Source organism: Charadrius vociferus, unplaced genomic scaffold, assembly GCF_000708025.1.
Source record: "Charadrius vociferus isolate BGI_N301 unplaced genomic scaffold, ASM70802v2 scaffold747, whole genome shotgun sequence".
NCBI lineage: Eukaryota > Metazoa > Chordata > Aves > Charadriiformes > Charadriidae > Charadrius > Charadrius vociferus.
This window is the reverse complement of record NW_009649199.1, coordinates 55394-69196: the sequence shown is the minus strand read 5'-3', so window position 1 is coordinate 69196 and position 13803 is coordinate 55394. Positions and strand designations below refer to the sequence as shown.

Here is a 13803-nt window from a genome sequence, read left to right as displayed (position 1 = left end):
GGTCCGGGTAGGTGCACATCGTGGTGGTACTGTAATCGCGTTTTCATCTTTTCCTTGTGCTGTTCTGTTAAACTGCATTCTTTTAACCCACGAGTTTTGCCCTGACGATTCCTTTTTCCATGGCTGTGGGAGTTGTGTGAGCGACTGTGTGGTTCTTTGTTGCTGGCTGAGGCCAAACCGTGACAGTACTGCAGGCTTATTAACTTGATCAGAAGTTTCAGTCTGGATGCAGGAATTTCAAGTGGTGAGATTTTTAATTTGTCAGTGTCGCTTTTTTTTCTTTTATCTCCAGAGTGCCATTTATTCTCCTACCATTTTGATATTGATAATTAATAGTTCACTGTCACCTGGGAGATTCATGTTTATCTATCCTTTGTAAAAATTGCAGAATAATTATCAAGAAATATGTTATAGTTTCAGATAAAATTATAGGCTTATATTTCTTATATTTCTTACACATTTTATCATATTACTTGTCTTTAAATTAACCAGAATTGAATAACTGAAAATTTTGAATCATTGGTGATTCAGTGTGTGAAAGCCAAACAAATACATATGAAAATTATAATAATCATGCTGTCCTTTTGTAGAATTTACTTGAAGCTATGAAAATAACCAGGAAGGGGGAATGGAGCACTCCTTTATATTTCCTGTCTTCTTTCATGTCAATATCGTTCTTTTTTCTGTTGCACCACTTCTTATCCCACACTCCATTTCTTTTCCCAAGTCTTCCTTTCTCTTTTCCTCAGTGGGATTATGGTATCACTGTCTTGCATTCCTGTTGTTTCTCCCCATCTATAGTTACCTTAATGACTTGGACCGCATAGCAGATTCCACCTATCTGCCAACTCAGCAAGATGTGCTCAGAGTTCGAGTCCCAACAACAGGGATCATTGAATATCCATTCGACTTACAAAGCGTCATTTTCAGGTAGAAAAAAAGTTTAACACCCATTTGCTTTGTTTCTTTTGTTTCCTTACATCAGTAATACCATGTATAGGATATTGATTAAAAGTACAAATTATTCAGTGTTTTTAAAATTTGAGCTTGTTCATTTTATTTTATTGTTTTTGTCCATATGTGATTAGCAGCTGTTGTTTAAGATGTCAAGAGGATGAGAGACAGACTTGTCTTTTTCTGAAGGTAGTTATTATTGATAGAAAAACTGGAAGTAATTTTTCAATAAAATTAGTATACCAGTTTTATTAGGAATAATAAATTATGAAATGTAAAGTTACCGCTTCTGTACTTGATTTTTAGAGAGAAATTAATTTTGTAAGTTTAATACCACTCCTGTCCAGCAAATAATTTTCCCCACAGCTCATTTTGAGTGCAAATACAGTTGCTTAAGAATAACTATGCAATTACAATTTCAAGTTAGACACCCAAGTATCTAGTTACGTTGAGACTCATAATGAATTGGGACTACACTTTGCCAGCAATTTTGAGTTTTTATTTTGACTATTAACAACTTTAGTAAATACAGATTGTATTCTATTTATACTCTTAAAATTATGCAGCCTTGACAAGTTTGGAATTTTGACTAGTAATTTCTTGGGAGAAAGGCAGGCCACCAACTTCATTCTGTGGAAATGTGTTTCTGCTGAATATACAGGGCATACGTTCTAGAATCGTGGCTCAGAATCATGACAGTTTTGAATATCAGAAATTTGAGGGCTTTGATACCCATAATTCAAATTCAGAAAGCACATCAGACTAAAAAGCAAATAAGATAACTTGTTTACTTACAACACATTCCATTAGTCTTCAATAAAAATGTTAAAATTCTTAAGAAAAACAAACCAAATTGTGTTTTCAACTAAATTCTTGAATTCAGTGTTCCATATGTGATTGTATGTTTATCTGCTAAGGTATTTGTGAAGTTGATGTGATCATTGTTAATTTTGCAGAATGGTGGATGTAGGAGGCCAACGATCAGAAAGAAGAAAATGGATACATTGCTTTGAAAATGTTACATCTATCATGTTCCTAGTAGCTCTTAGTGAATATGATCAAGTGCTTGTGGAGTCAGACAATGAGGTAAGCAAGCATCAGCAGAAATCGCCAGTTTTTAAGAAAAAATAATTTCACTAAAATTAATTCTAAATTTTAAATATTATTTAAAATTTTAAATATTATTTAAAATTTGATTAAAGCACTAATTTGTAGAGAGCTTCAGTAGAAAAGTGTGTGTTTTTACATAATTATTTGGATATTAAATTTGTTGGACCAGTAAAGTATAATGATAGATTGAATACTACATGCTAAACAGCAAAACTCAAAGTTGTTAGTTCTTTTAAGACATTTTCAAAGCAGACTGGCATGTCCAGTCCTGGCTGTTTTCCAAATGTCTACCAGCAGTCATATGCAACTACATGTAATGAAATGCAAAGTTCTACAGGGCTTAAGAGGCTAATCCTCAAATAATACAACACAAACTGATCTCCTCCATGGTGGGTCAGTGGAACCTATCTATTCTGTGTTAAAAATGGAATAGTTGACTGTAGAGAAATGTTCTTATTGTAGCTATTTGCATAGTTAGCATTGTGTAGCAGAGCCATAAAAAAAGACAGTGGGAATTAAAACAAAAATCATAGGTTCTTTGCTAGAACAGACCATAAAGTAGTAAACTTCATTCCATTGACTTAAAGTGTGAGATTTATATTGGCTTATATTTTCCACTTGTACTGCTATTTCAAAGAATAACAGAAGTAAGAAACTCACAGGTGGTGATGTATGAACTAAGCAGGCAAAATGCAGTAGTATCAGTGTTTTGTATATGGTTTTACAAAGTAGGGTGGAAAGTTAATATTTGGATTTTTCTATTTCATGAAGACTGTTCCCGTTATTAATCAAACTTACATGAGTTACTCACCAGCACTTTTCTATGCAAGTTTTTAACATTCATTTACAAAAGATAGATGAAAAAAAGAAAACATTTTAATGTTCTTCATGACTGTGTATATATGTTGATTTCATTGTTTAAGAGAAGGGTTGACCTCTTGAAGTCCAACCAGGCCAGATGCAAGGTCCTGCACCTGGGTCGCGGCAATCCCAAGCACAAATATAGGCTGGGCGGAGAATGGACTGAGAACAGCCCTGAGGAGAGGGACTTGGGGGTGTTGGTGGATGAGAAGTTCAACATGAGCGGGCAATGTGTGCTCGTAGCCCAGAGAGCCAACCACATCCTGGGCTGCATCAAAAGAGGCATGGCCAGCAGGTCAGGGGAGGTGATTCTGCCCCACTACTCTGCTCTCGGGAGACCCCACCTGGAGTAATGCGTCCAGTTCTGGAGTCATCAGCACAAGAAGGAAGTGGACCTGTTAGAGCAGGTCCAGAGGAGGGCCACGAAGATGATCAGAGGGCTGGAGTACCTCTCGTATGAGGACAGGCTGAGAGAGTTGGGGTTGTTCAGCCTGGAGAAGAGAAGGCTCCCGGGAGACCTTATAGCAGCCTTCCAGTATCTGAAGGGTGCCTACAAGAAAGATGGAAAGGGACTTTTTGCAAGGGCATGTAGTGATAGGATGAGGGGTAATGGCTTTAAACTAGATGAGGGTAGATTTAGATTAGATATCAGGAAGAAATTTTTCACTGTGAGGGTGGCAAGGCACTGGAACAGGTTGCCCAGAGAAGTTGTGGGTGCCCCAGCCCTAGAGGTGTTCAAGGCTAGGCTGGATGGGGCTTTGAGCAAGCTGGTCTAGTGGGAGGTGTCCCTGCCCATTGCAGGGGGGTTGGAACTTGATGATCTTCAAGGTCCCTTCCAACCTAAACCATTCTATGATTCTATAACAAGGTAAAACAGATGTCCTTGGGCAGTCATGATTGTATTCTCAACTTTCTTCAGTATTAATATATTTAAGAAAGACTGGGAGCTCTGAAAGGTCTTAAATTTATACTTTTCCCATAAAAGAAAGAAATGCCATTACATTATTTATATCATCAGCCATCTACTTAAAAAGTACAGCTGTTATAAAGAAGAACTTTTCAGTTGCTTATATAGTGAATACATCTTGTAATTTATTTTTGTATTCTATTTATTTTTGTAATCTTTTAACTTGGAAGGTATAAGAATTCTTTTATTTTGTTTTGTAAGACATATATCTTTGATATTGTGGTCTGAACAGCAATGGAGTCTGACAACAGGTTATAAAACAAAGCTTTATTGAGGAAGTCTGCAACAATTCCCCCATATATCGACTCATCCAATCACCAATAGCGAACACAGGATCATAAGTGATGCCATGGCTCTGGTGGACTGCCAGGGACATGTGAATTGTAGGTCATCTGGCAGAAACAGCCAGTCATGCAAATGCTCTTTGAATGTGGAGAAGAGTTGCAACAATGTAGGTCAAGGGGCAGGGTGTCAGGACGCAGGGTGTTGCTTCCACCCCTTGATTCTCTCAAATGCTCACTTGACTTGGAGTTATAGGCTAGGGTATTATTTTGGAGAGTTGTTAGTTATATAATAAGCTAGGTGAGGTTGGTTTTCTGACACCTGCAGGGTATAAGTTACATAGTCAGAGATTGAAAGAGGTTGTCTAGAGAACAAGTCTCATGAGGAGCAGCTGAGGGAACTGGGGTTGTTTAGCCTGGAGCTCCTTTTCTCCAGGCTGAGGGGAGACCTTATCGCTCTCTACAACTATCTGAAAGGAGGTTGTAGCGAGGTGGGGGGGCGATCTCTTCTCCTAAGTAACAAGTGATAGGACAAGAGGAAACAGCCTCAAGTTCCACCACAGGAGGTTTAGATTGGATATCAGGAAAAATTTCTTCACCAAAAGGGTTGTCAAACATTGGATCAGGCTGCCCAGGGAAGTGGTGGAATTTCCATCCCTGAAGGTATTTAGAAGACAGATAGACATGGTGCTGAGGGACATGTTTTAGTGGTGGTTTTGGCAGCGTTAGGTTGATGGTTGGACTTGATGATCTTAAAGGTCCCTTCCAACCTAGATGATTCTATGAAAGCTGGTCTATCATGATATGGGTACCATATAATCACCTCTATCAAGTATCAGTTGCGCAGGCATCCGGGAAGTGATTACTATGACATCTTCCCAATTGCTACAAGAGAGGCTGCAAAAGAGATTGCAACCAGCATCCACTTATATCTAGCAACCCCAACCCAGGTCGGGGAGTGGCTTGACCATGACTGGGAAAATGCTTTACAACACAATCTACAACCCTACCCACTGATATGAAACAAAACATAAACAATGTCAATAAGCAAGATAATTACAAAAAGTACCACCAAAATGTTTTGACAACTACCCTGAGGTCTGGGAACCAAGAGGAACCATGACCACAATTTGCCAATTCAGCAATTGATATTTTCAGTTGCCACCTGATGCAAGGGCTTTAGTCGTTCCTGGATTTCCTTAAGGTCAATCTCAATGTGTAGATCTCGGTTGACATAGACACAGCAGGTAGTATTTACCAACGCTCAAGTACCACCTTGCGTAGCCAGCAAGTACTCTAAGGCTAGCTGGTTTTGAACGGTAGTCTGTGATACTTGAGCAACTTCTTGCTGCAGTGCTTGGATGGCATTGGTTGTTACATTTCTATATTTTCCAGGATAGCAGAGAGATTGATGATCACTTTTCCATCTCGGAGACCGCTAGCCAAGGAAGGAGGGTTCGGGCAAACTGGTGAAATCTGGATCCTCGTTCTACCAAAGGGTTAATACCACGCCGATGTCACAGGGTGTTTTTGCAGACATGAATCACATAGCGGTTTTCTTCAACGTGCATCCCATGCACTATTGGTCTGGGTGTGCAGGTCCCCTCTTGCTCCCTGGGAGGGCTTTCATGGCACAGCTGCTGCACAGGGAGTATAGGCTGGGGGCACTTATTGTGCTAAGGTCATGGCAGCGAGTGGTGTCTTTCAGGCAATTGTCAACATTGGCATGGTAGGTTTGTATGGTGTAGGATGGACCCTGCCACATGGTTTGTAGTTCATAGGACTACTGTATGATAGGACAGATCGTAGCCCATAAAGTTCTGTAGGACGTAGAATTCTGATCTGTTCTTTACCAAGGCAGCAGTAGGTAGTCAGTGGTTGAGAGATTAGCCCAAATAGAGTAATATCAGACAAAAGCTTTAGGTACATGGCCCCACAATTCCACCAATACCAGCATTCCCACCATGGGAACCCCTTGGTGACCAGAGGCTGGATGTTGTGTACAAATCCAACAATCAGTTCCCTTTCTGACATTCACCCGTGCCTGACGTGAGAATTAACAAGTTAGGATCCCAACTAGCAAGGCCCTGGTCAACTAACCAGGTCACCCCCCAGATCAACTAACAAACTGAAAACAGGATTTATTTTTACAAGATGGTAACAAAATCAAACTAAGTTTTACTCTAACCGAAACCACTTTGAGACTCTGACAATCATTAACAATCCGCAGGTTCAGAATGTCGCTCAGAAGTTAATACTACACCACCGACTTAAGAATTCTTAGGGTTTATGGCTGATTACCCAAAATGCACAATAACTCACCTAATAAGGGAGGGCTCTGAACCTCAAGGAGTTTCCTTGGACAGTGTCTTGACCCAAGGGGAGAGTCCCTGACTGCAGACTCGGTGCTCTGAGGAGGACCGACTCAAAATGGCTCTCCAGCAGGGCTCTGTTCATACACAAGCCGAATCTGAACTGTGGTCATATATGGTCATGTAGCCCCCCCATTGGCGGAAGACCCCAACTTCCTCACCTTTTGACTGAAATCCGTATGTGCTGACTGCCAACATGTGGGCATAACAAGAGCTGTGGTGGGAAGTTTTTGTGGGCTCTTGTTGGGGCTTTGTTAGGGCTTTGTCAGGGCAGGTGCATCTGCCACACAATCCACCCCATGACCACAGTCATGATTCGACTGTTTTCCTTTGAGTGGTGGTACAGTCACATCTTGCTTCCAAAGTGAAAAGGGAGCGCAGTCTCAGTGAGTCTTAATGCTCACTGGGGATCATCATTTCTCAATTGTTCTATGGCTATACTGGGATATCAATTACATGAACAGGGAGCATATTTCACAACCTACACAGATCTTACTATCACACGCTTAATACAACTTCTCATAATACAAATTACAACTATCATAGCTACAACTATTATCAAAGATTGAAGGACGCTGGTTAGCCACCCAGAAAGAGAAAATCCAAACATGTCAAAAACTTTCCCCAACCAGTTTGTTCCTAGTCCAGCAACGATTGCTTCTAAATCTTTGGCTACTCTCTTCATCTTGTTTATTTGGTCTTGAAGCGGCATTGATAGGTTCAGGATATGGACGCAACACTCATCCATTGACAGGTTCAGAACTCCACATACGCCTTTCTCCTTTAACAGCATCAAGTCTAATACAGATCAGTTTTGAATGGTCATCTTACTGGTATGTTGTAACTGATCATTTAAAAGCTTCAGACTATCAGACATGGCATTGGCTAAAGCTGATAGTTGTAGGCCTTCCAAAATGGCTTGTCGGTTTCATACTGGGGCAATTCCTACTCCAAATAATAATTCCATCCACCACCCAATTCATGTTGGGGCTTCTTGCCATCCCTTCCATAAATCCCTTGGTCTATGACCCCACCACTTGTGTGGCATGGGCCCTTCCTGATAAATGGGGCAGAGGGAGAGCATGGCCAGTGTACAGACTATCCCAGGGATAGTTGGATATAATCGGGAATATAGGTGGCCATCAGAACACGCCCATACTAAGTTAGGGGGTGCATGGATGGTGGATGTTCAGCACAAACCTGATATGCTAGTAAGAGGAGGACAATAGCCTTTCTTACTACAGTCTAAGACAGAGAGTCGTGAGGAACTGGCATTACTGCACAAACAGCCCTGTATCAGAGCTTTCTTAACAGGAGAGAATAGCTATAGTAATGGCATTTTATCAATGTTTTGGACGTTCCAGAGAGGAAATTTCCTCACTGGGGGTGTCTTATCCTTTTCCCCATTCCAAGTAGGCGCATAGGTATATCTAGCCCATGTTCAGTTGAGAGGACAGTCAAATGAGTTTTGATTACATGCGCTGGGACACTCATTATTATCCCTTTCAGGGTGTTTAATGCACCATGAGGCATTCAATGGTTTTGTATATTATAGAGAATGATCATCGAGTATTATATTTGGTAGCTCCCTATGGAATGTAGGAGCACGCTCCATCCTGTGGCATCACTAGTGGGTTGGAGGATATAATTGCATTTTGCATCCCATACTGAGCTCACATTTATCACACCCGATGACTAACTATAGACAATATAAGTATAGCCTCTGTGCTCAGCCCTTTTGAAATACCAGCTATAATTGTTAAATTGCTCCCATGTGAGCTCAAGAGCAAGTGGTATGTTAATGTCTTGCACAAAAATTGGTATAAGGGGACTTCTGCTGATTGGGGGGTTGGTTGACAAACCATTATGGAGGTTAGATTCATCATTCGGGCAAACCCTATCATAACTTTTGCTAATATGTTGTGGTCCAGGTCTTCACTCTCCACGTCGGCCACTCCACTGCCAGTAGGAGCAGCAGGACAGACCGCTTCTCCATTGTCCTGTAAGGAAGCACAAAATTGAGCCTCAGTCCTTTGAAACCAGACCTCGGGGTTAAAATGATTATCCACTGGGTACCAATACGGTGGGTCTTTCTGCTCCCGTCTAGGGCTTCCCAGGCATATAAGCCTCTTGATTTTTCCAGGGTCATGGGTACAATGCCAATAGAAGGTAGTTTCACCATGACTGGTTGGCCTACACGTCCTCAATGGGAACTGGCCATTTCGGTCATCAGGTATGGGGGCATTGCCCATCAATGGTCCCGTAGGAGAAAATGCTTGAATCTTTGGGCTTCCATAACTTCCCCACCAGTTATTAACAGTAAAGACTGCTTGTGGCAATTGTATGTCCCAGTTATGGCACGAGACATCAGCATGTCTTTTAATCAAACCATTGGTTCTCTCAACTATACCGTTAGCCTGAGGATAATACGGTGTGTGAAACACTCATTTAATACCTTCTCCCCATACCCAGTTTTGTACCACTGTGGCTGTAAAATGTGACCCATTGTAACTCTGAATACATTCAGGAATGGGCAAAATACCAAACCATTCTCACAGCGCTTGAACTGTCTGATCTTCTGTGGTTGTGCCAACAGCTGTGGCCATAGTCAGTCCCAATACCACCTCTACTCCTATCAAAATATACCTCTTCCCATAGAATGGCCTCAAGGGCTGGACATAATCAATCTGCCAGGTGCTCCAAAGAGCTTTACCTTGTTTGATATGCTGGGCAGGGGCTTGATTTGGATGGTCAACCTTGAGCCTTATTTGGCATTGTGGACAGGCTGTAAGAATTGCTTCACACATTTTCATAGACACTGGCCATCCCCGAGACCAACATTCATAATAGAGGTCTGTCTTCCCTGAGTAACCTCGTTTAATGTGCAGCCATTTAGCCAACTGTCCCCAATCCTCCTTTTCACTATCAACTACTTTGATTTGGGCTAGATGATCTACCTGTTGGTTCCATTTTGCAGCAGGGGTTCCATTCCTTGCATGGCCTTTTACCCATCCCACCTTTAGAAGTCGTGATCTGCCTATTTCTAACAATCATTGCCAGTCTCTGGTTCTCCAGACTTTTGTACGGCCCACTTCCCACTGATTGGATTCCCATTGGCATATCCACTCTGTAGCACCTTTATAGGTTGCATAGGAATTGTTATAAATGATGGTGGCACCATTCTCCACTGCCAGCAGGAGAGCATGCAATTCTCCCACCTGTGTGCTACCTTCTCCCTCCTCTGTAACCATTTTCCTGGTACCAATTTCCAATGTTGCTGCTTTAAATTGCCACTTTGAACCTATTCGGTGGGCAGATGCATCGGTGAACCACACTCCTTGTGTATCCGAGTCTGTGGATAGTTCCGGTGCCTCTCTGATCGGGGAAGGTTTATAAGGTTGGCCTAACAAAACTGGATCTGGATTAACAGGTTGTTGGAACTTAGAGGCCTTCTTTCAATTGCAGTAACTTACTAACTCCTAGGTAGGCATACCACTTCCGTACTGTGGCCTTTTGGGCTACCCCCTTGGGAGGGGGTGACCACATAAGGATCAAATTTAGAAGAGGGAAAAGGCCTTGCACCATGATATCTTGCAAGGTACGTAACCTCTTCACTTCCTTAACTGCCCTGGTAAGTGAAAGGAGTCCCTTCTCCCACTCAGAATACCGTTGTTCAGTTTCTTTGAATGCGGTGGAAGAGAACAGTAAAGGTTTAGCTGGCCCCTGCGGTCCCTTTTGAAACACGCCACAATAGAAGGCATGTTCTGTAAATCCCGACTCCACCCTTAGCAGATCCTGTGGGTGCAGCTAGCCTCTGATAGGTTTTGAGTTCATCCTTCAAGGTGTTAAGGGCTTCTGTATGCTGTGGAGTCCAATCCCATTCCCTATTTTTCCATAGCAGATCATACAGAGGGCAGGCAATCACTGAGAACCCAGGTATATGTTTCCTCCAATAGCCCAATGTATCTATCAGCTGTTGTAATTCTTTCTTATTGCCCAGAGTTTGCCCCTTCTCAATAGCTGACAGTGTATCATCAGGTACCGCAACTGCACCAGCTATCCACCAAGCTCCTAGGAATTTAATCTCTTGTCTGGGACCTTGACATTTGAAAGGCGGAATGTCTAGCCCATTCTTAGTTAGCAGATTCCAGATGGCCTCAGCCACTTGTCCTACCTATTCTTTGTTATCTCCACCAACTAGAATATCATCTATATATTGATATATGCAGACACCTGATGGCACTTCAACAGTATCAAGAAGTTTAGCTAAGGCATTGTGGGCAATGGTACAGGAGTGTTTATATCCCTGAGGTAGTCGGTTAAAGGTGTATTGTACTCCTTCCCAAGTGAAGGCAAACTGGGGTTTATCCTCTTCACTTAGGGGAATCATAAAATACATGTCCTTAACATCTAAAGCGGCCATCCATGGGTGGGCAACTGCCTGGATTGCCATCACCACTGACGTTATGCTCAGGATGGCAGCAGTTAAGGGTGGAGTATTACTATTCAATTTTCTATACTCAATTATTAAACGCCACTGTCCATCAGGCTTACGGACAGGCCAAAATGGAGAACTGTATGGTGAGTGGGTGCGACTTATGATTTGCCTTTTCCCAAGATCATTAATGACTTCTGTAATGCCCCATTTGCCTGCAGCTGATAGAGGGTATTGAGAAATGCAGGTTATTTTGGATTGCGACAGTACGGGAGCAAGTTGCAGGGTCCTAACATGGGTGACTTCCAAAACTCCATATCTTGCTATTAGGTAGGCACCACCACCTGCCCACTAGTACAAAATCAAATCCCAATATATTTCCTTTATGAGGGCTTAGAGCCACCTCCACAACCGTCATTCTTTTCTCCTCGTGTAGCCAAAGTTGAGTCCAAGCTAAAGGACATTTTTCTGCTACACCCGTTACCCCTATTATGTTTATAGCTTTTTTTGAGGGTTTAATTCCTAATTCCTCAGCCTATTGCTTATTTAAAATGCTAATTTGGGCCCCTGTATCAATTACAAATTCTAAACTTAGCCATCTTGGAACCACAGGAATTTGTATATAAGGTTCCCTGTCAGCAGACCATTGGCAGGAATTTACCATGCAGAGTGGGCGGCCAGAACTCCAAACCTTGGCTTCTAGGTTTTTAACTCTTGCAACTCCTCCCACAGAGGCACAAAAAAGTTGTTTCCCTTCCTAAGGGAGTGTGGCTGCTGATGCTTCCCTTTGATCCTTAGTTTTCCCCTCTAGCAATTCTACCAGCTCCTGGATGTGATCAGTGGGTTGTCCTCGCAACATTGTTTGGGGTACCCCTGGTTCGAATGCTTTTCACCAAAGGTCATTTCTTTCCAAATCATAAGTCCAATCCAATCTACCCTGGAAAGTCTCAGATTCCCGTTGAGGAGGCTTGTCGGGGTGGTGATTGCGACTGGCTTGTCGGACCCTCCTATTCCCATCTGTGCCACCCCCCAGATCAGTTCATATCATCTTGCACCCATAAATCACTACGTTGTGTAGCGTTTCTGACCAAGTCAAAACGTGCACGGGAGAAGTTCTGACGGTCTTGCTGATTGCACTCAATGGGTCTCTGAATCCTTTCTCTCAGGGACTGAATGTGTATTTTCAAAGCATTCAGCAATCCTCTAATAAGAGATTTAAGGTGGCTGGAGTCCACTGTTACAGCCATCGGTATTCCTTGCTACTCTCTTTCATGCATTACTTCAATACAAGCAGCTTTTTGCACTCCTTCCGCTAGCTCCACCAACCCCTTTATTCTAATAGTAATAGGTTCCCCCTGCCCTTTGGGGTCCACATCCCCAGCCCAATAAGCCACTCGGGATGTTATTTACTGGTTGCCCTCCGGTCTGTCATTCAGAAACACTCCCAGACCCCAGAACCCTCTCGCTTCATTATCATTCAACAGTATCCAATCACCCCCCATTAGAGAGACTCTTCACAAATACTCTGTTTCCATTTCACCCAGCTTGCACAAAAACTTAGTTTGCAATTCACTGAGCTCAAGTCCTGTCCAAGGAATCATGAGGACCGTGGTTTGGGGGTTTCTGCCTTGTGGACCTGTGTGCCTTTCTGTTTTAATAAGAGGTTGCATGTCCCTTTCCTCCAGCTCCTATGCTTCTTCGGAGCTATTTTCATCAGGGTCTCCCCAGATGTCCTCATCCCAATCCTCGGGATCTGTGCCTGTAATCAACTTTCAGATTTGGACAATGCTGGGGTTTATTTTGCTTGTGCTAGCATAATTTCAATTTTTTGTTCCAACAGATACGTTCTTTCTCTTTTCAGTTCACCTTTTAAACAATCTATTTCTAGTTGTTTCTTTAAATTGTCCTTGGCCAATCTGTTGCAGTCATTATTTTGTTCCTGTGCTTGAATTGAGCAGGGGCCTAGGATGGCACACATAGTTCCTTTATTTTTTCCATCTCGACTGTTTCCATGGCATTGCTCTATTCTCCATGACCACTACTGGGTCGGACCACTTCTCCTTTGCCCAATTTGTACCTGGAGGAGAAGGACTACAGCTATGCCTCATTAATAATTCTGCTACAGACATCCTGCTGACAAAACCAATTTAAATCAGAGAATCACAGATTCCTAGATTGGAAAAGGCCTGTAAGATCATCTAGTCCAATCATTAACCTAACACTGAAGCCCACCACTAAACCATGTCCCCGAGCTCTATATCTACACGACCCTTAAATATCTCCAGGGATGGGGACTCCACCACTGACCTGGATAACGCGTTCCAATGCCTGATGACCCTTTCAGTAAAGAAATTCTTCCTAATATCCAATCTAAACTTCCCTTGGCGCAACTTGACGCCATTTCCTCTTGTTCTATCACCCATTACTTGACAGAACAGGTCAACTCCCACCTCTCTGCAACCTCCTTTCAGATAGTTGTAGAGAGCGATAAGGTCTCCCCTAAGCCTCCTTTTCTCCAGGCTAAACAACCCCAGTTCCCTCAGCCGCTCCTCATAAGACATGTGCTCCAGACCCCTCACCAGTTTCGTTGTCCTTCTTTGGACATGCTCCAGCGCCTCAATGTCCTTCTTGTGGTGAGGGGCCCAAAACTGAACACAGTACTCAAGATGCGGCCTCACCAGTGCCGAGTACAGGGGTAAAATCACCTCCCTGGTCCTACTGGCTACACTATCCCTGATACAGGCCAGGATGCTGTTGGCCTTCTTGGCCACCTGGGCACACTGCTGGCTCATGTTCAGCCAGCTATCAATCAACACCCTCTCT

General features: G+C 42.7%; 1 protein-coding gene across 1 annotated transcript in view; it reads left to right on the top strand.

Annotated features, from left to right (window-relative positions):
* Positions 1–801: 801 nt before the first annotated feature.
* LOC104289948 (guanine nucleotide-binding protein G(q) subunit alpha-like) overlaps positions 802–13803 on the top strand; it is a gene marked incomplete at its 5' end in the record, with an annotated part of 43615 nt that continues 30613 nt past the window's right edge. The window contains 2 exons of the mRNA XM_009888980.1: positions 802–930; positions 1911–2040. Coding sequence (XP_009887282.1) covers positions 802–930; positions 1911–2040 — 259 coding nt within the window. The remainder of the gene's footprint in view (positions 931–1910; positions 2041–13803) is intronic.